The following is a 27252-nucleotide window of genomic DNA, read 5'->3' on the forward strand; positions in this document are numbered from 1 at the left end:
CCAGGGGTGTGCAATAAACTCCTCTGGCAGAGCGTTCGGCATATTTTAAAGTGTGTGGATGTGTCCACAAGAGAAAATCAATTATAGAATTCAGTTGAGGAACTCAGGCATGCTAGGTCAGCAATCTAATACTGAACCACGTGCCCAGTCCAGTTTCTTAGCATCAACCCCCAAGGCAGTCTCCACTGTGTAACCCTGACTGGCCTAGAACTCAAGAGATCCTCCTGCCTCTGCTTCTAGTTTTTCCTTTTAAACAAATTAAGTAGCAGGCTCTAATAACAAGTTTTTACCACCTTAATTTCTAGTTAGTGACTAACAAACATTTACAAGATTTCTGCAGCAAGCAGGATGTGATAGAAGATTACTTATCCTGCTCAACAAGAGGGAAACTACACCTGGTACTGGAAACCTGGCTAGCTACTCTGCGCTAGTGAGGGCACCGCTATCGGAGAACCTACAACCACTACTTTAGTAAGTGAGCACAATCCTAACAACAACCTAAACACTGTTTTTATAACTCAACAAGCAAATCTTCAGCCCCCATGATGGAAATTTCTCAGTATAGCAGACAGGTGACCACTACAGAAAACTACACCCAATCAAAACACAAGAGTTGTCAGGCACCCACCTCACGAGACATCTACAAAATACTCCCACACCTAAGGCTCAGCAATCATTGCAGAAGAGGAGGTGGAAATACTGTTAAGAGCCAGAAGATGAGGGAGTCTGCTCTGAGTGTCTCCAGTAATATCAGAAACTACACCCATAAGGCTTACCAACGTGACTGCCCAAACAAGAGCTGAAAGATGACACCAATACAGATGCCCACGTGGAGAGAAAAGCCCACAAGACCTCAACCCACAGAGAACTATAAGCAACTAAGGGAAGCTGGGAGTGACAAGGTTCTTTTCCCCAGGAGCAGAGGGGGTAGACTTAGCAACTCTGTAGCAGAATACTCAAGTATAAAGCCCTGGTTTCGTCCTCAGAACAACAGTCTCAACATGATTATGTATATATATATACAAATGTGTGCATACACATATTGTGTATATAAACATATATATGTATATATATGAACTGGAATTATGTGTCTGCAACTCTAAGCAAAATGATTGTTTTTTCTGACCCTCCACTTGTCAGTCAATGAAATGGAAATAAATGCTAATAGTCACATAAAGGTGCCATGAAGGTCTCTCCTAAAGAGGTCAGTGGGCAAGTATTATTGAGATAACGTTCTGAAGCAATACAGGCGCTTTCCTGAGTTCCACGCTGGGTATTTACATTCTCCTTCCATATCACTTACTAGATACAATAAAGGGAAGATGTGGGGCCACATGCCAGCAATGCTAGCTTAGCAAAGGCAAGAAAACCAATGGATTAAGAGGTGTGACCTTTTTGGAGGAGGTGTATTCTGGGCATTGAGGTTTCAAAAGCCCAGGACAGACCCAGCCTCTCTTTGCCCGCTGCCTGTGCATAGGTAAGCTCTCTGTTCCTGCCCCAGCACCGTGCCTCTCTGCCTGCTGCCATGCTTCCTGCCTCACCATCTGAAACTGTAAGTAAGCCTCCAGTTAAACGCTTTCTTTTTTTTTTCTAAGTTGGCTTGGTCATGGTGTCTCTTCACAGCAGTAGAAAAGAGAGCTACACAGCAAAACGGTCTCAAAAAAAAAAAAAAGAGAAAAAAGAAAGGAAAGGAAAACAAGCTCTACCCCAAAGTGTATATTCTAAACGAGATAAAACTAAATAAACATTTGATGGACAAGAGTCATGCACAATTATTTAAGTGCTTAGCTGTTCAAACATACTAAGTCGCACATTTGCTTCGCTTACCACTGTGAAAAGAATTCAAAGGGAGAGTGAAGCCAGTCTGGGCAACACAGTAAGGCCTCATCTTACAAGATAAAAAGGAAAGAAAGAAAAAGAAAAAAGTCAATATGGTTAGATATATTGCACACATGTTTAAGTTTGAGTGAGTCACAAACACATTTTAGTTAACAAGGAACAGAAAATACAGTAGGTAGGTCGCAAAGGAAATACAAAGGCATCGAAGTGTAGAACAGATTTTATCTAACACTGGGAGCAGAACTTTGACCTGCCATGCTCTCCTGTTGTGCCCTTTTATTTGTAGAAGTAACTACAAGCTGTGTAAAACATAATGGCAGTTGTTATTAGGGTCCCTTCATGCTGTGCCAAAGCACACACAAAGTAATTTTGAATAATCAGTCTTAGGTTCAGGAGAGCAAAGGCTGCAGCCTAACGAAATGGGTGGAGATCACATTTAACTATCTTGGAATTAGCTATTAGGACAAAGGATGAAGTGCCCTTTCTCCTTTACACAGTAAAACCTTACTACTTAAAAAGCAGTATCGGAAAAAGGCTTCCTTTTTCAAGACACAAATAAGGCCAGTTTTTAAAAACAGAGTTGGAAGATAATATTTTATTTCCTTCTATAACTTGTAAACTTATATGCATTGGATGCTACATGTGAGATACCATTTTCAAAAGGCTGCTTTGCAGAGGCAGTGTCAGCGAAAGCCTATCAGGATACTCAGCTGCTGCAGCTTGAGGACTCCGCTTCAGATACAGTTAGCGAGAGCAGAAAGGGACCGGGGACCTCAGGAAACAACACAAGGCCAAAAGTCTGGTCTGATGTATGCTACTGCTGTAACCCTCAGGAAACGAGCATTCCTAACTTCACTCTCTCCCTTATATGAAGTCTATTCACCTTATATGATGCTGTTCACCAATCTCAACTATATGAGTTGGAGAGAGGACCAGGTTAAATCCACTGGCTACTCTTCCAGAGAACCTAGTTTTAATTCCCAGCACCCACACGGCAGCTTACAACTGTCTGTAACTCCTTCCAGGGGATCTGACGCCCTCCTTTGGTCTGTACAGGCACTGGACACAGGACTGGTGCATAGACACAACATGGAGGCCAACACCGAAATACATAAAATTTAAAAATGTGTAGAAGAGCCGGGCGGTGGTGGCGCACGCCTTTAATCCCAGTACTCGGGAGGCAGAGGCAGGCGGATCTCTGTGAGTTCGAGGCCAGCCTGGTCTACAAGAACTAGTTCCAGGACAGGAACCAAAAGCTACGGAGAAACTCTGTCTCGAAAAATCAAAAAAAAAAAAAAATGTGTAGAAGAAAATGCCCCGCATGCTTACCTGCAGGCCGATCTGATGGAGGCACTTTCTCAAGAGAGGCTCACTCTTCCCAGATGACTCAAGGTGACAAAAAGCTGAACTCAGTGGCACTGCCATTTCTAAGGTCTCATCAAAGGCAGCAGCAACTACAACTTCAACTCGGCCACTTCTGTAGAAGCCACACGAACTTCCATCAAATAATCAGGTGCACACACACACGCGCGCACACACACACTCACTCAGAGGCCAGGCTCAGTTCTCTCTTCACCATACACCTGGATCCAGGCATCTGAACTCCGGCTGTCAGGCTTGATAACAAGTCCCTTTCTCCACTCACTGAGCCCTAAATAAACTTCTTTGTTGATCCATTGAGCTGTCCTTATCACAGCCAGCAATGGATGCTCTAAACCTCTCACAGCCACTTAGAAAGACTGTCAGCTGCAGCCATCCTACAGAGTCTTACTGCGGCCACAGAAAGTACAGTGACAGCTACAGAAGCCACTGCTTCTACTTCAACAGCGTCTCTATCAACCACTGCCTCAGAGACTGCTGCAGCCACAACCACTCCAGATGTGCTGCCAAACCCCTAGGAAACTTTGCCCTCCACCCCACCCTTTGTAAAAGCTTTTACTCCCACACCCCGCCTCCCCACCCACCCCGCCACCTCCCTGACTCACAGAGACAGGACAGGCAAACCAAGTACTCCTGTGCAGCCTAGTATGACTGTGCAAAAAGTGTGTGCCTAGCAGACAGATGTACGACTACATGCATGGCTGCCTATATAACCAACCATCCCCTCAAATGCTTCAGTCTGGGAGCCATGTCTTGTGTGCGTGCACTGCCTTCCCGTACTGTGTCACAGACCCCAACAAGACTTAGTTCAGTGACCTTACAGGTTTTAGGAACTACTCATCATCTAGAACAGGTTGAGCTGGTTACAGGACCAGCAGATAACACCAGGGGGCAATTAGCTCTAAGCACACCCCCCAGCTAGAATGGATGAACCCTGGAGAGCAGTCAGGAAAGAGACAAAGGTCTACAAAGACCTGAGACTGGGAGGGTGAAGGAGCAGCGGGCAGTGATGGAAGGTCTGTGACAAGGCTACAGGAGATGGCTGCTAAGCAGTCACCACGGTGGCAGGGAGCTGAGCTGCCAGCACTCAGAGGATACAGTAACACTGAGAGCTGTACCACTAACACTTGGAGCTGCTAATCCTAAACAAACCTCACTTGCCTACTCCTGACTTCTATCCAGTTATCAACAAACCCCCTAGCCTACTGGTGACTACCACTGATTTATTCCTTCAGCCCGTATTTCTAATCTCTATCCTAAACATCTGTGTGTATGCACATGAAAGCAGTGGGCGACCTTGGGAACAGTCACCAGCTGTCCCCCTCTTACATCATCGGGACCCAGCACGTAGGTTAGGCTGACTAGCGAGCAAGCTCAGAAGATCCACCCACCTATCTCTGCCTCCCCAGCACTAGGATTCCAAGCAAGTCACAGATTGAGCTGCCTTTTTAAAAAAATGGGTTCTAGAGATCAAACGCAGGTCCTTAGGCTTACGAGGCAAATATTTTACCTAATGAACCATCTCCCCAGCTTCTTCAAAAACATTTTTTAAAAATTACACCAGCAGCCTAGAAAGATGACTATAACAAAAATGGGTAAGAACTCAAATTATTTGGTGCTTACGATGACTTAACGGGAAAAAACAACACTTAAGACTGAAGCGGCTGGTAAGTCCTGAAGAAACACACTAACGTGAAAACAAATTAAGTCCCATCATTTGCCAAAAATACATAACAAAAATTTTCTACATTATATACCAGGAATTTGAGTGAGGTTTTTTTGTTTCAGTGGTTTTCCAACAGGGGTCTCCCTCTGCCCACAACCAGCCTGTAACTCTATGTATGTTGGCTAGCCTCAGACTCATGACAACTCCTTGACCGGGCCAGGATGACAGCTGGGAGCCATCATGCCAGGTCTGGAAGACACTTTAGAATAACAAAATAAGAAAAGAATTAAAAATCAATATTTAGGACCTATTTAATTGACAGAATACAGCACAAAGACTAACAAACCATTTCACACAGGCCCTACACAAACTCTGAAGTAGACACTGCTATTCTCTGGACACCGTGGGCGCTGCTACCTGCACATTTTGTGAAGGGTTTGTTGCTGTTTTACAACTGATGTCTATGAATCAAAGAACACCCATAATGACTTTAGATCATGTCTAATTAGCACCTCAATATATTCTTAGAAATATTTTCTCAGATGAGACTGACAGTAATTGTGCCAGTGATTTAGAGGACTAGTATTCCCAACTATTAAACATACTCCACTACTGACAACAGAAAAAGTACAACACTCAAATACACAGCAGATTTTTTTTTTTTTTTTTTTTTCGAGACAGGGTTTCTCTGTGGTTTTGGAGCCTGTCCTAGAACTAGCTCTTGTAGACCAGGCTGGTCTCGAACTCACAGAGATCCGCCTGCCTCTGCCTCCCAAGTGCTGGGATTAAAGGCGTGCACCACCACCGCCCGGCCTCACAGCAGATTTTTTTAAAGCTTTTAATGTTAGAATAAAACCACCATGGCAAATACTAAAACTAGAAGCATAATCATATACCTTCAGCCAGTTTCATTAGAATTGAGGTATTTACCAACAACTTTGTCTCCTTAGCAGTAGAATGCCACACAATAACTAAGCAATAAATTAGATATTCTTTCGTGTACCTTAAAAGCAGAAAAATCATTTGTTCAATTTTTTTTTACACAGAATCCCAAGTTTAATCATATGTTCTTTTTTTAAAAAAATGTTTTGAGGCCCTTTAAAATTTGCATTTTAAAATATACATGTGTGTATGTTAAATGAGTGCATTGATTTCTCAATGTTTGGCTCAATCAACTCCTCTAATGACTCCCCGTCTGGCTACTGTTTGGCCGATGGCTCATTAGAATACTCTGTAATGCCCCTCTACTGTCACCACCACAGACGGAAGGAAGGAAGGAAGGAAGGAAGGAAGGAAGGAAGGAAGGAAGGAAGGAAGGAAGGAAGGAAGGAAGGAAGGAAGGAAGGAAGGATTCTTGGGTTGTGGTGGCTTTGGCTTTGGAAGGGCTAAGGTGGTTTCCCAGCAGTGCTCTCTCCCTCCCAAGCCTTTCCACCATTGTAAAGTCATCCACCAGGAGTCCCCATCAGAGCTAAACCAACTCCTCCACAACTATGCTTTGAACCTCCAGGTGAATCCCAGCAGTTGAGGTGGAGCCAGGAAGCCAGTAGTTCAAGGCTTGCCTGGGCTACTTAAGACTGCCTCAAACAGGGTGCTGAGGAGCTAGGAATGTGATTCATTTAGCAGAGTACTTGCCAAACAGTTTTCCCTTTCAGGGGAGAACAAGAACAGCCCCCACTACCACAAACTATGCAGTCCACTTTCCCACATCTGGGAAAGCTGCAGGGTTAGCACATCTGGAGAGCCATGGAAAATCATCTTCACAATCATGGCACTGCCTACTATTCTGGAAGCCTTAGGTCCGATCCCCAGACTGTACAAAACCAGAAGCAGTTAACACCTATAATCCCAGCAGTTGTAAAGAAGCAAGATTAGAAATTCAAGGTCAACCTCCTCTACACAGTAAATTCAAGGAACAAAACATAAATAAACGCTACCCAGACTCAGTCTCAATAGTCTGACTACTCTCACTACCAACAGTCTCAGGACATCAGTAAAGACAAACTAAGACTATGAGTATTAGCAAGGAAGACTGACTATTTCCAGGCCTTAAACTAGGTTAAAACAAGTGAAGACAAATATCCCAGATGGACTATATGTGACAAGACATATACATGTATTGGGCCCTGGGTTCAATCCTCACAAAATAACTAGGGCTTTAAGAGACATTTCTCCAAAAAAGATATACTAACAAACATGAAGAGACGGTAACTCACATGAGCTGTTGGGGAAATGCAAACTATGTCACAATGAGACACTCCAAGCCTGATGGTAAGGAGCTGTAAACCCAGCTAAGGCTACAGCTTAGGGATGGAGCACTTGCCTAGCATGGCCCAGAGCTCCAGAGCCCCACCTCTGAGCACTACTGCATTAGCGGGAAAGGCTTCAATGCAGGAGTCCTTGGGAGACATTTCAGATTCAAACCACAACTCCAGATGAAGAGTGAAATCAAGCAAGTTACTACATTGCCATACCTCACTCTGTTGAAGCCTCAAGGGCTCCGATAGGAGACAGATGTTTATTTGCACACTGTGGGACAACTGGAATCTAATGGAGTTCTCCTCACTATCCCATCCCTATTAAGCTGAAAAGATGCTGCACTAGGCACAAGGCAGATGCTGTATTTTTCTTTTGACCTTTCAGCTTTGTGTGTATATACAGTGTATGTACAGACGAACATGCACATATATGCACAGGTGTGGAGCCAATACAGGATGTCTTCATCACTCTTTACTTCAATTTTGAGACCAGGGTCTCTCACTGAACCTGGAGCTCACTGACTCAGGTAGGCTGCCTAGCTAGCTAGCTAACTTAACTCTATCTGCCTCCCTAATTCTGGGATTACAGCATTATTGCGGTGCCTAGCTTTTTATGTAAGTGCTGGGGATCTGAACTGAGTCATATCAAGCCAAAACTCAGCTCCTTTTCCACCAACAGAATAAACAGTCTTTGCTGGGGATGTAGCTTAGCACGGTACACCTGCTCAGCATGTGCAAGGCCCTGGGTTGAAGACTCAGCAATGTCAAAAGAGAGGGGGAAAAATGTGTGTGTGTATACACACACACTCCTTGTCTCTCTGTCTTTGCTATCATTACAGGACACAGTAGTCTCCAAAATAAATATTTTTTATTATTTTAAGCTCCTAAATTATTATTTTTATATTTATTTATTTGGTTTTTGGTTTTTTTTTTTTTTTTTTTTTTGAGACACGGTTTCTTTGTGTAGCCCTGGATGTCCTGGAACTCATTTTGTAGTCCAGGCTGGCCTTGAACTCTGAGATCTGTCTGCCTCTGCCTCCCTTGCATAGTGGCAGACCAGTAAACATTCAGGACGAGGGGCAGGCATGACCTTCAGATGCCCACCCTAGTGACCTTCTTCCACTAGCCAGGCCCCACATCCTAACATGCCTTCGTGTGTATATGCACGTGTGTGCACGTGTGCATGCTTGTGTGTCTTCCATTGCTTCAAAATTGTTCTAAAAGGCAGGAAACAAAGTACTGGGATTAAAGGTGGGCTCCATCCTAAATTAATTAATTAATGAAAATACTTTTAAACACAAATGTTTTCTTTTCTTTTAAATATTTTCTACTTTATTTATTTATTTATTATGCATACAATATTCTTTCTGCGTGTATGCCTGAAGGTTACAGATGGTTGTGAGCCACCATGTGGTTGCTGGGAATTGAACTCAGGACCTCTGGAAGATCAGGCAATGCCATCTCTCTAGCCCCCACAAATATTTTCTATGTAAACTATTTTGCTGCTAACTTCATAGTTACATTCTTCCTACCTTCTGCGGGTGACAAATGTCTTCTGAGCATCTATTAAGTACTTGGAACACAGTAGACAAAGAAACAAAGCTCTCAAGGACTAACAGAGTTAAAAAGGGCTATAAACAGCAGACATGTGTAAGTATTTCAGGCCAGGCGCAGTGGCACACATCTTTAATCATAGCACTCAGCACTCAAGGAGCACAGTGCTAAGGTAAAAAGATGGATCACAGATCTACCCACCTAAACTACACTTGTTACCCAGCAGTACACACTTGTGACTGCTGCCTCTGACTGACTGTAATATTTAGAGAGGTGAAGCGCAAGGGAGTTGGGAAGCACAAAGGAAAATCAGCAGTGGCGATTAAATAGGGTGTCAGCACAGACTTTCTTGAGGTGATATCTAATAGTCCAAAGGAGTTAGATTTATCTATTTAATGACAGCAACCCAGACACAGGGAGGCACCAATACGAATCTCAGGCCCAGTGCTTGCTGGTCTAACTAGTTAGATAATAGTGTATGTCAACAATGCGCAAACCATCAGACACTGCCTCAGCTTCTTATAGCTCCAGTTTCCCCCAAAAAGTATGTGCTCGTGAAACAAAACAACTTATGTACTCACTTAACGAATCTCTCTGTAACACTATGGTTTGTGCCATTTTCAATGTAAAGTAAGCGGTAAAAACCTTAGGCCGGACCCTGAAGTCACACAGCTCAGTAACGGAGTCTTTGACATGCGGCCTTCACTGCTATGCTGTTGTGCTCTAAGACACAGGAGAAATAAGGAGAAATCTGACCTCCGGGCAAATGAGGGCGACTGCACTGGAAGTATCTCAAAACCCCTGCTGTAGGTAATGGGTACCAAGCTCTCATTAAAGTTTCTTTAATTAGTGATAATTCAAAAGTATGATCACTTGCCTTATAATATTTACGTTCCCTTCCCTCCTAGAAAGCACAAAACACTGCTACTGAGTTGGTCTGGCTGGAACTGAAAAGTCTGTTGCTATCTTTTGTTAGGACACTTGTTTCCCGCCTAGGGTGGGCATCTGAAGGTCATCCCTGCCCCTTGTCCTAGAAGCTTACTGGTCTGTCACCACTGGTCTGTCACTATGCGAATAGGCCAGCACCTCAGGCTCCCATTTGAGGTCCACTCCATCATCTGCCTTCCCTGCCAAGATGGACTGAAATCCTTCTGGAACAAGCAACCATAATCAACACTTTCTCCTTTATTTCTCTCAGGTATTTGGTAACAGCCATGTAAAGGTTCCCAATCAGAAACATAACCCTTTTTCTAACACTTCCCCAAAATTCAGAGAGAAAAGCAGAGTTAATATGTATACTAAGTACAAGGTAATACATGCCGTATGCCATGAGAGCTAAGAGATTTCTGCTAAGCCCTCACCATGTGGTATAAAAATACACACATACTTTCCTTCATGGGGGAGGGGGCACAAGGCTCCTTATACAACCTGGGCTGCTGCTCAAGTCCTGAGCCTATAGATCACCTTTTAGTAACTGCTCCGATCTATTTCAGCAGTAAAGATAGCTTGGAACACTCTCCATAGTATTAGCTGGAAAAACACTACCAACTTTTCTAGAGACCAACTCACAGTTCCTATTCGTACTTTTTTAAATTAAAAAAAAAAAAAAGCAAAAACAAAGCAAAACAAAAACCTTCACTATGTAGCCCAGACTGGCCTCATGCATCTGAGTGCTGGAATTATAGGCATACCCTACCACACCCAGCATAGAAATGCACTTGAAACAACTCAACAGCCTACTAAAGAGTTTTGGCAAAATATATTTTATGTAATCTGAATCCATCTGAACTGGAGAGTAAAAAGAAAATTTAGAGAATCTCAACAAAAATAATTACATGAAAAAACAAAACATGCAAATTTCTGTAAAAGAGAGCCAAATAGGACATATGTTTATTATTTTGCTTTTTCCTCTTTTGGCTAAGAGAACAATTAGAAATCACAGCGCTGGGATGCTGAAGCAGGTAGACTGTGAATATTCCACCTACAGGTTAAATGAATATGAAAGAAAAATAGACAAAAAATAAAAAATTAAGTTAAATTAACCTTGTGCCCTAATTTAGTTTTCATTTTTGCTGACAGAGGCTCTCAAACTCCTGCCCTGCAGCTGTACCACAGCAGGCTGACACACTCCTGCCCTGCAGCTGTACCGCAGCAGGCTGACACACTCCTGCCCTGCGGCTGTACTGCAGCAGGCTGACACACTCCTGCCCTGCGGCTGTACTGCAGGGGGCTGACACACTCCTGCCCTGCGGCTGTACTACAGCAGGCTGACACACTCCTGCCCTGCGGCTGTACTGCAGCAGGCTGACACACTATGCTTCCTCCACTCATGACCACGCTGATCTGAAGCATTTCTGAGTTCAAGCCTTTCTTCTTTTCCGTCAACCATTAGTTTCCTGTTAGGACAAAGAAATGTGCTGTATGTGTGTCAATCATCTGCTTGATGGACAGTCCGCATTTTCAAGGCGCTGTCAATGCATTAGGGGATTAGGATAGAATTACTTTCTCTACCTATACTACTGGGCCAATCAGAGATGGCCTCAGCCATAATTCCTTTATACTTACAAGATTAACAACTATAAAAACTGTAACAGCAAGAAAAAGCAGATGTGCTCTCCAGCACCCTGTCCTCTGCAGCAGCTCAGCTTCTGGGGACTCGCAGACAGCACAGAAGTGGTGTTCACTAGATACAGAAAGATGGTGACGGCTGGATCTCCAAACTCCCTGACTTCTCATGTGACCATAACAACGCATCCTGGCTAACAAAACTGCTGTGAAGGGGTAGCTTCTAGAAACTTTCCTTTTTAAAAGGCTGGCATGTAACCTTTGCTCCTTGAACCCCACTGCCTAGAACAGTTCCATCTGGAGATCCAGATAGGCCCCCAAAGACTTGGAGCGTACATGAAGGGAAAGAACCCCAGAGCCTGGAAAGCACAGGCAGCACTTACAAGTACCGACAATCAAAACCCCAGAGCCAGCTGTGCCATATACGTGCATTTTTCCAGTGTTAATTATACCTTAATTTAAAAGAGTGAGAGAGAAAGAGTACCATTACAAAAAGTGCACCACGCCTAAGTGCTTCCTGGACTCTTGCATCCGAAATACTTTTTTTGTTTGTTTGTTTGTTTTTGTTTTTTTTTTTTTTGTTTTTCGAGACAGGGTTTCTCTGTGGCTTTGGAGCCTGTCCTAGAACTAGCTCTGTAGACCAGGCTGGTCTCGAACTCACAGAGATCCGCCTGCCTCTGCCTCCCGAGTGCTGGGATTAAAGGCGTGCGCCACCACCGCCTGGCAACATCCGAAATACTTGCTTTTAACCCACTGTTCAGACTTTCTATCTACTTTGGTCATATACTAAGATGTAAAGAATGACAAAAATGTTTTAAAAATTAACAAAGCAAAGCACCATATATTTATTTTTTAATTTTTTTTTTTAGATTTGTATTTTATATGTTTGTTTTAGTATGTGCTGAAAAAGCAGGTAATACGCAAGCAATCCTGCTGTTTCTAAAGAGGGGACTGGGTAACCAGTAGACAGATGAAGGAAACAACACCTTTGGCATTCTGAACCATTTACAACATGGCCATAGTTTTACATGATTCTTTATGGAATTGCCTGAAGAACCACTATGTCTTAGTGTTCTACTGCCAAAAGAGACATCATGACCACAGCAACTCTTAGAAAGAAAAGCATTTAAAAATGGGGCTAGCTTACAGTTTCAGAGGCTTAGTCCATTGTCATCATGACAGGGAGCAAGGCTGCAGGCATGCCGACTCGGTGCTGGAGAAGCAGTTCAGAATTCTACATACGGATCTGAAGGCAGCAGGAAGAGAGAGAGCCTCTGGGACTGGTTTGGACTTCTGAAACCTCAAATCCCACCCTCTCTGACACACCTCCTTCAATAAAGCCACACCTCCTAATCCCTCAAGTAATGCCATAGACTGATGACCAACCTTTCAAATATATGGACTATGGGGCCATTCTTATTCAAACCACCTCATACTAGCTATAAGAGAATTAAAGTGTTGTAAAGAGGAAAGGGAATGGAAAGGCTGAGAAGTCAATTCCTTTGAGGAGGGATGACAAAATATGTCCCATTAAGCTACACTGGGTATCTTTTAATGTCTCATTCACCTGTTTTTAATAGAAACAGGCAAAAGCAACCAAATGCAGTTAAAAAGCCAACAAGGGGCTGGAGATGGCTGAGCAGTTAAGAATATCTGATGCTCTTCTTCTAGATGACCCAGGATTCAAATCCTAGCACCCACATGACAACTATCTATAACTAAATGTCAGACACTCTGATGCCCTCTTCTGGCCTCTGTGGGTACTGTATGCATGTGTTGCACAGATATCCAAACAAAACACTCAAAGGCATAAAATGAAAAATAAATTGGGTATTTTTTTAAAGAAAAAAAAAAGATCAACAAAAAAGAGGTCCCATTAGCCAAAGGAATCATTTAACAGGGCTTATTAGATGGGGGGTGGGGGGCAAGAATAGAGATCCTGAAGAATTGCAAATAAGAACATTTGCAAGCCTGCAGATGGATTAAATGCAGAAATAGATGTATCAAACTGACCATATATGGTGGCCCTTCCAACAGGTTTTGTTTTCCGCTTTTTATTTTTGAAACAGGTAGCCTAAGTCAGCCTGATACTCACCGTGTATGTCAGGCTGTCTTCAGACTCCTGTGGTATCCTACTGCCTCCGTTCCTCAAGCATTAGGATTACAAGTGTGAGCCACCACATCCAGCTGTCAACACCACTTCAAATCTGCTTAAGTTATCCTTTCCCACGGCATAAACATAAATACGTAAAATTTTATTGTTTGAGCCAACCTTGGTGGTACATCTCCCATAATCCTACACTAGGCAGAAGAATCTGAATGAAGTTCAAAGCCAGTCTAGGTTACATAAACAAGACCTGCCTACACCTACACACACACACACACTATACATATATAGTTTTCTTTTTGTTTCACTGTATGTAGCTCAAGCTGGCCTTGAACACTAAATCCCCCTGCCTTAGCACCCCACCCCGTTAGGATTACTGGTAAGCATCATCATACATTTATAAACTGACTACTCTTAGATCATTTGAGATTGGGTCTATTTTTGGATATATAATTTTAGACTCCATTTTCTACATATTTCTATGTAATGATTATAATTACATCACATAAAATAAAAAAAATGTTCTCTACTTTAGAAGTATACATTAAATCTGAGATGTTTAGCACCAAAGACTACTGGAGTCTTGCAGATGCTATGCACACAGAAAGCTACATCTCCAGCAAGCCCTATTTTCTGGCACTAGTACCCAGTTGTGAGACACAGCCCTCCAGTGGGGTATGGATCCACAGCAAACACAAATAGCCTTGAAGGCTAAGCATCCACACATTTCAACACAAAAGGAGACATCATCTACCATTTCTGGTGTCAAGAGAAAAAACAACATGTTGGACCAAAATTGTAACTCAGAGTGTCCCCTAGGTTTTTGTGAGGACCTGGGTTTCATCACCAGTACTGTAAAACAACAACAACAACAACAAAAGAGTCAAATATCAGATTGTGTCTAATAAGCTTGGAAAGTTACAAACAAAACCATCAACTATTTAGAAATTCTTAGTAAGCAGTAGGCCCTAAGGAATACATGTTAGCATAGATAATAATTACTAACCTTTTCAAAGTAAACTCTCTTGAAGACGGGGCTGTACTTTCTAACATATTACTTTTCAGCAATGCAGAACAGGACATTCAAATGTAGAAGACTCAGAGCAGTCACAGTTGGTGAGTGTGATGAGCAGTAACCATTTAGAAATAAACACACCAGCCGGGCGGTGGTGGCGCACGCCTTTAATCCCAGCACTTGGGAGGCAGAAGCAGGCGGATGTCTGTGAGTTTGAGGCCAGCCTCGTCTACAAGAGCTAGTTCCAGGACAGACTCCAAAACTACAGAGAAACCCTGTCTCGAAAAAACAAAACAAAACAACAACAACAACAAAAAGAAATAAACACACCAGGCAAATGAAATTAAGCTGAAATTCTCTGACTAAGATGTTTATACTAACAGCCAGATAAAACCAATAGAAAATGTCTTAAACGGCAATTAGTCTGATTACTGCAAGTTCTAGGCCAGCCAGGGTTACAAAATAAGATCCTGTTTTAAATGAACAAATGAACAAATAAAAAAGTGAATAAATAAAATCAAAGTGGTAAAAAAGATGGATTCAAGAGTTAGTCCAACCAGAAGAATGCTAGAAAACACTCAGGGCTCATGAAAAGACCTTTACCAAAGAAAGATTGCATTTTAAAAAATGATTACATTTTTATTTTGCGTCCATTTGTGTGCTGCAGCATGGATGTGGGTCACAGAATAACTTGTGAGAGTTGTTTTCTCCTTCCACCATGTAGGCTCTGGTCATTAAATTTAGATCGTCAGGCCTGATGATCCCCTGAACTATCTTGCCAAACACCTTTTTTCCCCCTCCCTGAAGTAGGGTCTTGCCATACATTCCTCTGGTCTCAGGCTTTCAAGTGTGGGGATTAAAAGCACGGGACACTATGCCAGATCAATATCTTCACAAGTGTGCACTCCCCTTCTCACGTCTCTTAAAGTGGGTCAGGGGTGGGGTAAATCCTTAAGCTTCATTCTCTACGTTAACATTTAATTAGGTAAATGGATCAGCAGGGTGAAGTGTGTCTTACCCAAACATGAGGAACTGAGTTCAAAACCCCAACACACACACACACACACAAAAACAAAAAAAAAAAAAAAAACAACAAAAAACAAACAAACAAAAAAAAAAAACAGGGCATTTCAGACCAAATCTGTAATCCCAGCACCAAGGGGGCAGAGACAGAGGCTCTTGTGAGTGTCTAGTCCATCAGTGAATTCCAGATTCACTGAGAGACCTTGTCTCAGAACATAAGATCAAAGGGGGTGAAGAGAAAGCTCAGCCATTAAGAGCACTTGCTACTCTTGCGGACCAGGGTTCAGTTCCCAGCCCCTACACAGGGGCTCACAACTATCTTTAACTCCAGGTTCACTGGGATCCAATGCCCTCTCCTGGCCTCCACAGGCACTGCACACACATGGTGCACAGACACACATCAGGCAAGACACACACATAAAACAAAAAGAAATCTTTAAAAATAAATAAGGTGAAGAGTGATCCCTAGAAAACCCCAGTGTCAACCTCTAGCCTGAGTGTGCTCAGCCACATACCCAGACACACTCTACACACAAAGAAATACATTTCAAGCAAGACAGACAAGCTAAAGATTCCCAAAGGCATATACTGTCTCAAGCAAACAAAAAAACTAATGCACTTAGCATCAATGCTATTAAATGGGTATGCATTTCCCAGGAAATAATGGATCATAAAATTCCACAAATGAAAGCATCAACGCATTTCTTTTTCATCAAGCTAATCATTATAACATGCCAAAGAACTGGGGGTGGGGGCCAAGTTCTCAGACCCTTTTTGAACTTCTTTTCAGATCTTTTGATTGTCCTCTTCATAGCACCCCAAAGAACCAACATTATCACAATACTGAGAGAGTGAGAGAGCTGTTCATTTAAAACAGCCGACAACCTGGACCACAGAACCTACACTCTACAACTAAGTGAGTGGGGGCTGTGAAGGTACTGAGAACCCCTAGGGACCAAGTCTGATGTCTCAACTTGAAATAAGATCTCCTGCCCTACTTTGGAAACTGGTCTGCCTCTCCTGGTTCTTCAGCAAGAAAGTAAATGGGTCCTCTGAGACATCCTTAGCAAATACAGATTTTATCTTAAGAAACTCCAGCTAATCAAAAATTATCTCTGTAGTTCCTAGAGTGATTCTATGGCTTCAAATAAGCAATTATATAAACATAATCATTTTAACTTTGAAAAAGCACTTTCCTAGCTCATGTGAAACCCTGGGTTTAATCTCCAGCACTACACACACATACACACACAAACACACACACAATTAACACACAAACTCCAACACCCCAATGTGTTAACAACATATCTCAAAGTTAGTAACAGAGTAGAAAACTTTAAGAAACTTTAAGGATACAAATTTAAATAACCTGTGATATTATAACCTTATTAAGGAAAAGCTAAATCTTCAATTATATGTCTGCAACTTAGGAACATAGTAACATGTGATGCTTATAATTTAGAAGAGGAAATAAGGCTAATACACATGAGACGATTGGAGAACAATTAAGCAACTGCACATATGTTGAAACAGAAGTACTAGGTAGTAAGTATTCGATATGCACATATAGGGGTTTAAGGAATCGGAAAGGTGAGGTGGACCGGAGGACCCAAGGAAATTTGATAGGAACAGATTTTTCTTTTAATAGATTACTGTGGTTGGGTTTGATTACTGTTTTTTTTGAGACAAGGTCTCACAGAGCCCAGGCTACCCTCAAACATAGCTGAGCTTGGCCTTGAACTCCTGATGCTCCTTCCACCCCTCACCTCCCCCATCTCCAACCCCCGTCCCAATGCTGGGAATGCAGTTGTGTCCCACCATACCTGGCTTTAACTGACTGTATGTGAAGCAATGTAAAAGGACAGGCACAGCTGAAGAAAAAATAGAAGAGGGTGAGGCCATGTAAAATAGTTACAAAAACGTTTTTTAAGTATGATAACCAAAAGTCAGGGTAGGTTCAAACTTGAGAGTAGCATCAGTAGGTGAGGGGCTGAGCCAGGAGATTGTGACCTCTAGCTCAGCTTAGGCTGTACCAGAGCTAAGACAAAGTGATCAGAGAAAGGGGAGGAAACAGCACCTCTGGAATTTTTGTCCAAAACCACACAATGATTTTCGCAGACAACTGAAAACTGCACATATGGCTCACACTGTATCTTTACTGCACAGACTACCATACATACATATGGCTCACACTGTATCTTTACTGCACAGACTACCATACATACAAACGGCTCACACTGTATCTTTACTGCACAGACTACCATACATACATATGGCTCACACTGTATCTTTACTGCACAGACTACCATACATTTATCCCCACCTCTTCTAACATGCTCATTCCCACTCTCGCCGTGCTCATAAAGGATAATTTTCTTTCTTCCACCCACCAGACTAGCCTATTCCATCCAAGGCTTAGAAAAATGGCAGATTAAATAGGAAAAGATAAATTCACGAACAAGTGCTTGGCTGATGGGAACAAGGAAAAGGCGGACTTAGGGCGGTGTAATGAGCATGTGCTGTCTGCAGCTACCGGTCTCGGCCTTAGGAACCCCCTCTCCAACAGCAATGTGTGAGTAGCATGTTATTCAAGTTCTTCTCAAGAAAAGGGGTCTCGGGCCTCACACACAATTCCTTCCCCTCTGCACATGGCATGAGGACATGAGATCTGAGCTATGACAATTGTACCAGGACCACAAAGGGACAAAAAGCATAAAAGTTGAGCTCATTAAATAAAGGAAGGAAAGCCGGGTGGGTGGCAGCACATACCTTTAGTCCCAGCACTTGGGAGGCAGAGACAGGCGTGAGTTCAAGGCCCCTACAGAGCTAGTTCCAGGACACCCAGGGCGAGTACAGAGAAACCCTGTTTAAAAAAAAAAAAGGAAGCAAAATTGAGATCAGAACACACAAGTATGCAGTCAGTCAAACTCCATCCTTGGACTTCTCAATGATACTAGCTTGTGAATGAGCTAGTTTTCTGTTATAACAACATTTAAAAAAAAAAACAAACAAATGTTACCATTGATTTCACTAGGCTCACTCAGAAAACTACAAGCCATTGCTTTGTTGAGAAGCAACAAAATTAGAAAAAGCTTTATCTTCACACAGGATAATATGGGAGAATCACTTCCGTTCTTCACATAGTACATTGCAGACAAACTCCAACTGTGGCATCACATGGGAACAAAAGTCTCACATAAGGACAGAAATGGCATTCTCTCCAAAGGATTGCCATCAAATATAGTGGAGGCAGTTCCTGGTTCAAACACCGGCCCCACCTCTAGTCCTCCAAAGGTCACACAAAATATCTTCACTCCTTAGCAACAACCCCAAACATCTTGACCAATCGAAGCAACAACTCAAAAATCTAACATCCAGGCCTTCATCTAAATCAGTAAATGAGAATTGTCATGAAGCAAACTGCTGTCTAGCACGGCCTGTAACACCAAACAGTTCAAGTGTTTCCAAACTACAATGGTGAGTCAGGCACAGTTCCAAAGGGGAGTAGAACACACATTAAAAGATAAATAAATCATTTCTTAAAACTACTGCAAGCACAGAACCTCCCAGAGCAGTTAAGCCTCAAAGTTCCACAGTCTGACTTGATATTCAGCTTTCCAGACAAACCGTGCTGGGGACTTGACCCCCACGAATACAGGTAGCACCCACTTCCATGGTTTCACTGGACGCGGCACAAGTGCTGGAGTTGTTAGCTGGAGATGCCACAGAGGTCGCAGGGACAAGCCCCATCCCTATAGAGCCACTGAGCTTTGCCCTAGTAGGGATGCTCTCTCCATCAGGGCCCACCCATTGCGAGGGTGGAGTCTGTCTAGAACCCAAAGTTCTCTAGAGCAGACTTTGAAATCTAGGTGAGGCCAGGGAGGTGGTGGTGCACGCCTTTAATCCCAGCACACAGGAGGCAGAGGGAGGCGGATCTCTGTGAGTTCGAGGGCCAGCCTGGTCTACAAGAGCTAGTTCCAGGACAGGCTCCAAAGCTACAGAGAAACCCTGTCTCAAAACAACAACAACAACAACAACAACAACAAAAATCTAGGTGAATACAGAATGTCCATCCTGTCTACACTCTTGGTCGTTCTCTCTCTCTCTTTCTCTCTCTCTCTCTCTCTCTCTCTCTCTCTCTCTCTCTCACACACACACACACACACACACACACAATTTAGGCACTCCGTCCGCTCTGAAGGAGCCTGAACCACACAGCCAAAGTCTAAGACCTCCAGCGAGGTGGCCGTTGTAAACAAGACTGCACCTGGGCAAGTCGAAGTCGACACTGGCACTGGAATGCGAGGAACAGAACCCTGAAGTCATCCAGGGCCTGCGCAGGGCAGGGCTGCTGTAAGTGCTGTAAGGAGCGGACATGCCTTCGGGATTACTGTCGCCCTAATCTCTTTACCCAAAGTTCACCTGCCTGCTCTGTACTGAGTATCCCTCTCCATTTCTAGCAGGGCCCGTCGGAACTGTGCTGACTCTTTTCATCCCTCTTCCTTATCAAGTGTCCTGCATAACGTGCCTTTGTCACTACAATTCACTCTAAGCAGTTAGAGAGGCCACTTTGCTGAAGTGTCTCTTCTGCCACACACCTAGCGCTCGGACAGTGTGGTCCTAAAATTTAGCACCAGGACACAAGCACAAACCCCCAGTTCTGCCCACTTTAGCATGGACTGCCATCCCTACCTTTCCCAAGACACTCTGCACTTCACCTGAGGCTACAGTGGTCCCAGCAGCCCCAATCACCCCAAAGCCACCCCACAGTTTCAGTTCCGGCTTCCAGGGGCCACTCTCCACCCTCACTCAACAGGACTTCTAAAACAAAGCCCTCTCCTAGGTTCTTTCACAGAAGCAAAGGCTGCGCTCTCTGGGCTAGGAAGCTTCGGACTCCCTCACAGGACAGACGACAATGTTAGACAGGTCTCCAACCTCTTCAAGGGTCCACTCTCTGTCGTAACAGATGTGCATTAGGAGAGCAGGGAGGAAGGTTTAAACAGACGGGGCCAGAAGGACTCACAAACAACAGAGCAGAGGATGGAAAGCCACATACACCGACTAGAGACTTTCTGTGGCACCGTAAAGCTCTGTGATCCTGACAGGATACACGGCTCAAGATATGTAGACACAGACCTGGACACTTTACCATATATGTTACCTAAAATCAAGTAAATAATAAGTATTCTGAAGGATTTACATGTGAAGTATACTTATTATAAAATACAACAAAAATCTAAGATTGGCTGGTAGACAGGAGGGAAATGAGCAGGCAGTAAAATAGACCCACCTAACTATTTCACGGAAGACTATGGAATTACAGATATGGGTATTTAGATATTCAACATTCAAATATTTTTCTGTAATGATCAGCAGTTTCCCCATAAAATGTCAGGAAGATATGACAAATGAAGGCGAGGAGCTCAGGCACTTCTCAAGTCCACAGACTAAGAGAACTCACTTTAATGAAAAGGTCCACACACATCTTAAAGTAGAGACAGGCATGGTGAAGCTTGCCTAGAGTCTCAGGCCTTGAAAGGCTGTGGTAGGGAGACCATGAGTTCAAGGCCAGCCTGAACTATGTGATAATACTCTCATCTCAAAAAGCAAAAAATTGAAAGGAAGGAAGGCGAAGAAAGGACAGATATAATTTTGACCGCCCACTGACTAGCTCCAGCCTTGGGCACTCATCCTTCTCACTCACTCCAGGACAATACACATCAGTGATGTGATGAGTCCTTTGTCCGAGCCTACGATAACTACTCCAGCCTTCCTACCCGAGTTTCTAACCCTCTTCACACTGACACTGTGTGCAGCCAAGTGCAACAGCAGCAGCCAGCAGTCTGACTAAGCGGCCAGACCCAGAGCTCACGCCCGTAAGTGAGCATTAAAGGTGACAAGACCGTGCGCACAGCTCTGTCGATGAGGGGTAAAGTGCTTGCCACACCAGCATGAGGCCCTGAGTTCAGATCCCCAGAACCTGTGCAAAGCTGAGCACAGTGGCACAGGCCTGGAGCACACTTAAGACTCACACTGTGCGGGCACATTGGCACAGGCCTGGGGCACACTTAAGACTCACACTGTGTGGGCACACTGGCACACGCGTGGGGCACACTTAGACTCACACTGTGCGGGCACACTGGCACAGGCCTGGGGCACACTTAGACTCACACTGTGCGGGCATACTGGCACACGCGTGGGACACACTTAGACTCACACTGTGCGGGCACACTGGCATAGGCTTGGAGTCACAAACTTATATTGTCATTAAGGTATGAAATGGACAAGCTAGGTTATGAAGCTAAGCATTTCTGACGTGAGTGCAATAACTAGAAAATGAAGTTGAAAATGAAAGGTTAAGTAATTTTAGTGAACACTGAGAACCACATACATCTTAATTAACTCCGTCCTGGATGATACAGTAGGCTCATCTGCTTCAACATCCCATAGACAACATAAGTGGGAAGATAAGGTAGACAGGACCGACAGAAATCCAAAGGCCAGCACGCAGCTCATGCACTTGAATTCTGCCTGTCACAAATAACCTAACAAGGAAGGCATTTATCACACCATAGTCGCTTCCCCCACGTATCTTGGCTTTAAACAGCTGCAAATTTTGGAAAGTAGCTAGCTCTAAATGAAGTCTCTTGAGTATGTTCTCCTACCAACAAATATTAAGACACAAGTGAAGCTCAATGGGATTCCAGTATTATAGAAATTAAACTAGGTGAGCATAAACTAAGTTTGGAAAATAAAGTAGAAACTGTTTAGCATGTTAGTAAAACAGCTGAGCCGATGAGTATATCCTAAGGACTTCTATCTAATACCACACTCTGCTCACAATGTTGCCTTATTCGTCAGAAAGATGCCACATTACTAATGATGCTTTAGTCCCTCCAAATTCTGTAAGTGAACTAAATGACAAAATGTCTTTAAAAAAATAAGCTTAATCTCCAATTTCCATAAAACCATTTAAGTAAAAGCTGCTTCCTGGACCAAAAACTGCAAGACGTGGGTGAGAAGCACCGAAGCAGAAGCAGGTTATAGAAATGTTCCATAGTCATGGCTTGTTATGCAATGACACACATGCAGGCGGCTTTCTTGTGCCCACCACTGTCTCTTAGTAACACCAGAACACACTAAGACTTTCATTCTCCACCCAGTAACTCTTCTCTTTCCATGTAAAAATAAAAACTAACATCGAAGCAAGATAGACAGTGAGGTGGCCAAGCACTGCCAAGACAGCGGTCAGCTACAGGGTTTTTAACTCCCATTTAGACTGGCCCCACCCCTTCCATTTATATTAGCAGTGTTCATTTACATAGAGCGAGCGACCCCTTCACAGGGCTCACACACCAGATATTTACAATTCATAACAGTAGTAAAATTAGTTGTCAAGGAGCAAAGGAATAACTTTATGGTGGGGTCTTCACTACACGAGCAGCTGTATTAAAGGGCTGCGGCATTAGGAAGACTGAGAGCCACTGACAGAGCCAGTGAAATCCAGCAGTCAGGGCCTGGGAATGTAGCTCAGTGCCGATCGGTATTCCTGCAGGAGACCCTAGACTTGAGACTCTGGACACACATCCAGATCCAATATTAACAGATAATTTTTGTTTTCATTTCCTGTGCTAATTTGCATTTCATCTGCATACTGATGCAAAATTCAGAAAGCCATTAAAAGTCTTCAAGGAGCCAGGTGTGATGGCACGCACAGGTAATCCCAGCACACCAGAGGCAGGCTGAGGGTTCAAGGACAGCCTAGACAGCACAGCAAGTACCACGCCACTCAGAGCTACAGTGAGAACCCTGTCAAAAAAAGTTATTAAGGATATATTTGCCTATAAAAATGCAAATATTTGAAGAGCAAATGGGAAGCAGAAAGTATTGGAAAGAGGGGACCCTACTATTGCAAGTAACTGTGCAGGAGGAGGCACGGACAGTTCCAACGAAGGCTTCCTGCTGAGAACCCTAATTGTAGGCATGCTTCGGTTTTAGGTCTGCTACCTCTGAACAAGAGTGTAGAAGGGAGAAAGGCTGAAAGGACTGAGTCTCTGGAATGTCTCCTGCAGGTTAGTTCAGCACACCAGCTTCTATGCAGGTCAAAGCCAAGAAAATCATCAGACACAAAATCTCCTAAAATTTATAATTTCACATTCAAAGCACTACTGATGAAATTTTAGTTACCAGTCCCCAAAAGCAATCTTCAGATGTGTTATTATATTAAGTTACAGCCCAGTCTGTAAATAAAAAAAAAAAAAGCAAAAAAATAAAAAAGTCCTGTTGTTGAGCTATAACCACAGAAAACTTCCAATTATCCTTCATGGGGGGGGGGGACAAGAAACACCTGGATAAATTAAATCCTCAGGTGATTATTATTTAAAAAGAGCTCTTATAAGACAAAGTTCGTTTAAGATCTGTTTGCCATGGTCATTCGCTAACAAAAAGGCTAATAAGCAGATCACTAGCCAGAAAAGGTAAATAAAGCCAACAGAATTATCGGCACTCCAGTTGGTTCTGCCCCAGCAACTGCTGTTATCAAACCATCAAACTGAGTTTAGCTTCCTGAAAGGCACTCACAGTGAATACCGCAAAATCCCTTCTCCCGCCTCCCCTCAAGATCTCCCACGATTTCTCTTCTTCTAAACCAAATGTCCTTAAATTGACACTAACGAAATGAAGTTTAAACACCTGACAATTATTACATTCAAATTCTACGAAGCCGATATCCCACGATTTCGGTTCAAATCTGCGAGGACTGAACTTCCTTTTTCTCCCCGCGGGTCCTCCCAGCCCTTCCGCGCGCCAAGGTCGCCACTCGGGGCCTGCTGTGACATCACGGTCTCTCCGGGTAGAGCCCTGACATCACAGGACACACCGAGCCTCGGAACTGTGACCTCACCGCCGCAGGCTCACACGGCGGGGCCCGGGAGGGTGGAGGAGACGCGCCGCTCACCTGCGCCGGGACGCCTCCCCCACTCCCCGCGCCCGGCAAGCAGCTCCCCCGCGGCGGCCTAGCTCGGGTCGCCCGCCTCGGGGCCCGGGGACCCGCAGACGCACGACCTCGGGGCCAGGCCGCGCGGACGGCGCCCGGGAGGACGCGGCGGCTGCACTCCCGAGCGCGGCGCCCCGCGGTCCCCGCCCCCAACGCCCGGCCCCGCCGCGGGGAGCAGCGGGAGCCGCCACGGAGTCCGCCCGCCGCGCGCCCGCGCCCCCGCCCGGCCCACCTGTGCTTCTGCCCGGCCGGGGCCTGGCCCGGGGCTGCGGCAGCCCGATGCGGCGGCGGCAGGCCTGACTCGCTCCCCGAGACTGAGGCGGACCGGGAGCTCAGCGCAGCGCGGCGGAGCCCAACGCTCGCCCCGAAACCCATTTGTTTGGCTAAACCGGCGTGACATCACGCGCCGGCCCAATCGACGGTTGCCCGGGGGCGGGGCCGCGGAGCCTGCGTGCGCCGGCGCCCCCTACCGGCGGTCGCGAGCGCTGCGGAGAGAGGTGGACGGTGCCGGGAGGAGCCCCCAAGTGGTGGATAAGTGGGGGAGTGTGACCGAGGGCAAGGACCTTAACCCTAGAGCACGGTTAGAGGTTAGAGCAACAAGTTTATTAGCGCTCCCAGGTGGTCCAGAAGTCGAAGCGTGCTTGACGCTGAGATGTCCAAAATACCTGGGTCCTTATCTTGGTTCTGCCACTAGCTTATATGGTTTTATTTCAAAGTTCAAAATTGTAAGAAAATTTGGGCGGTTGCTTCACATCTGTAATCCCAGAATCTGGGAAGTGGCTGCAGGTGGATGAGAAGTTATAGGTCGCAGGGCGATGGTAGAACACGCCATTAATCCCAGCGCTCAAGAGGCAGAGGCAGGCGGATCTCTGTGAGTTCGAGGCCAGCCTGGTCTACAGAGTGAATTCCAGGATAGCCAGGCTTGTTTCACAGAGAAACCCTATCAACAATAATAGATAGATAGATAGATAGATAGATAGATAGATAGATAGATAGATAGATAGATAGATAGATAGATAGATAGATAAAGTTGATGGAGAGTCATCTTTCTATGTGTTACTTTCATTGGTTAATAAAGAAACTGCCTTGGCCCTTTGATAGGACAGAAAATTAGGTAGGCGGAGTAAACAGAACAGGATGCTGGGTAGAAGGCAGATGCAATGAAGTTCCGGCCCAAGATGGACATAGGCTAGAATCCTTCCCGGTGGTGCTACACAGATTATTAGAAATGGGTTAATCAAGTTATGAGAGTTAGCCAAGAAGAGGCTAGATATAATGGGCCAGGCAGTGTTTAAATGAATACAGTTTGTGTGTTGTTATTTCAGGTGTAAAGCTAGCTGTGCGGGAGCTGGGCAGGACGAAAAGCAGGCCTGCTCGCCTTCTTACTACATACTGTTCAAGGTCACTCTCAATAATAACACAAATTTGAGATCAGCCTGGACTGCTCTTCCAGGGGAACTCAGTTCAATTCCCAGCACCACATGGTGGTTCACAACCATCTAATCCCAAGGAATTAGATGCCCTCCTTTGGCCTCCATAGACACTGAATGCACATGGTGTACAGACACATGCAGGCAAAACACCATAAACATAAAGAAAATTTAAATTTACCAGAAATTATATTCTACATGAAATTATGACAGAAGTACCTACCAGAAAGTACATAAACTTTGAGGTTAAAATACTAGTCTACGGCAACCTACAGGCTTGTCAATTAAAAAAAAAAAGCCAGACTTCCAATACTTATGTTCAAGTCAGAGAATCAGTAAACTAACTTTTAATAATCTTTAAAATTATTGTTTCCATTGAATAATTTTAACCACATTGGACAGTGTGCTGACTAGTTTTATAATAACTTGACACAAGCTAAAGTCACCTGAGAGGAGGGAGCCTCAACTAAAAAAATGCCTCCGTAATATCAGGCCATAGGCATACCTGTATACAGCATTTTCTTAATTAGTAATATGGGAGGGCACAATCTATTTGGGTGGTGCCATCCCTGGGCTGGTGGTCCTGGGTTCTATAAGAAAGCAGGCCGAGCAAGCCCAGGGAGCAAGTCAGTAAGCATCTCCCTTCCATGGCCCTTGCATCTGCTCCTGCCTCCAGGTCTGTGTGTGCCGTGGGTGGGTTCCTGAAGTAAACAGAGGAAGGTATCAGATTCTCTGGATCTGAAGTTACAGGTGGTTGGGAGCCTTCTGGAGGTTAGCCCAGGGATTGAGTACAAGTCAGTGTGTGACAAGTCCTGGGTTCAAATCCTAGCACCCAAATCAGGAAACTCTGGTTTTACCAAGCCCTTTAAGAAAGCAGGGGCTAGAGATGGTTCTGCAGTGAAGATCACCCACCTATTCTTGCAGGAGACCTGAATTCGGTTCTGAGCACCCTCTTAGGTGCTCACCTGTTACCACCTGTAACGCCAGTTCCTAGAGAGCTGACACCCTCTTCTGGCCTCTGCAGGTGTCTGCATGTACACGTGCAGGTAAAGTCATGTAACACACACGCACATTCTAAACATTCGTGCTAGCCACTTAATATAAAACTACTCTTGGGAATGCTTGTTGGGAGTCTCAGGTGGGAGGTTTCCATGTGTTCAAGACCAGCTTGTCCAGGGGTGGAGAGATGGCACGGCACTAAGAAGCGCTGGCTGCTCTTCCCAGGGACTCAGCACCCACATGGTGGCTCAAACCACCTGTCACTTCAGTTCCGGGGACTCTGACGCCCTCTTTGGGAACCAGACACATACCTGGTGCACATACATGCAGGCAAAACACCCATACACATAAAACATTTTTTTAAACCTTACTCAAACCAGGCGGTGGTGGCACATGCCTTTAATCCCAGCACTCAGGAGGCAGA

The 27252-nt window shown here is 44.4% G+C and overlaps 1 protein-coding gene across 7 annotated transcripts in view; it reads right to left on the minus strand.

Annotated features, from left to right (window-relative positions):
• Positions 1-24774, minus strand: part of Fbxo34 (F-box protein 34) — a 60026-nt gene extending 35252 nt beyond the window's left edge. For 2 of the 7 annotated variants that reach the window (XM_057786693.1, XM_057786695.1), the window contains exons 1-2: positions 24632-24764; positions 18174-18267 (exon numbers count right to left, since the gene is read on the minus strand). Coding sequence is in view for 2 of the 7 variants with exons in the window: in XM_057786691.1 (XP_057642674.1) it covers positions 24632-24774 (143 nt within the window). In the remaining 5 variants the exon portion in view is untranslated. Of the gene's footprint in view, positions 1-1827; positions 1889-3168; positions 3202-12406; positions 12506-18173; positions 18268-24109; positions 24129-24631 lie in introns of those variants that run through there. The other 5 variants (XM_057786694.1, XM_057786697.1, XM_057786696.1 and 2 more) reach the window with 5 other exon arrangements.
• Between the last annotated feature and the right edge of the window lie 2478 nt (positions 24775-27252).

The sequence above is a fragment of the Chionomys nivalis genome, chromosome 12, assembly GCF_950005125.1.
Source record: "Chionomys nivalis chromosome 12, mChiNiv1.1, whole genome shotgun sequence".
NCBI lineage: Eukaryota > Metazoa > Chordata > Mammalia > Rodentia > Cricetidae > Chionomys > Chionomys nivalis.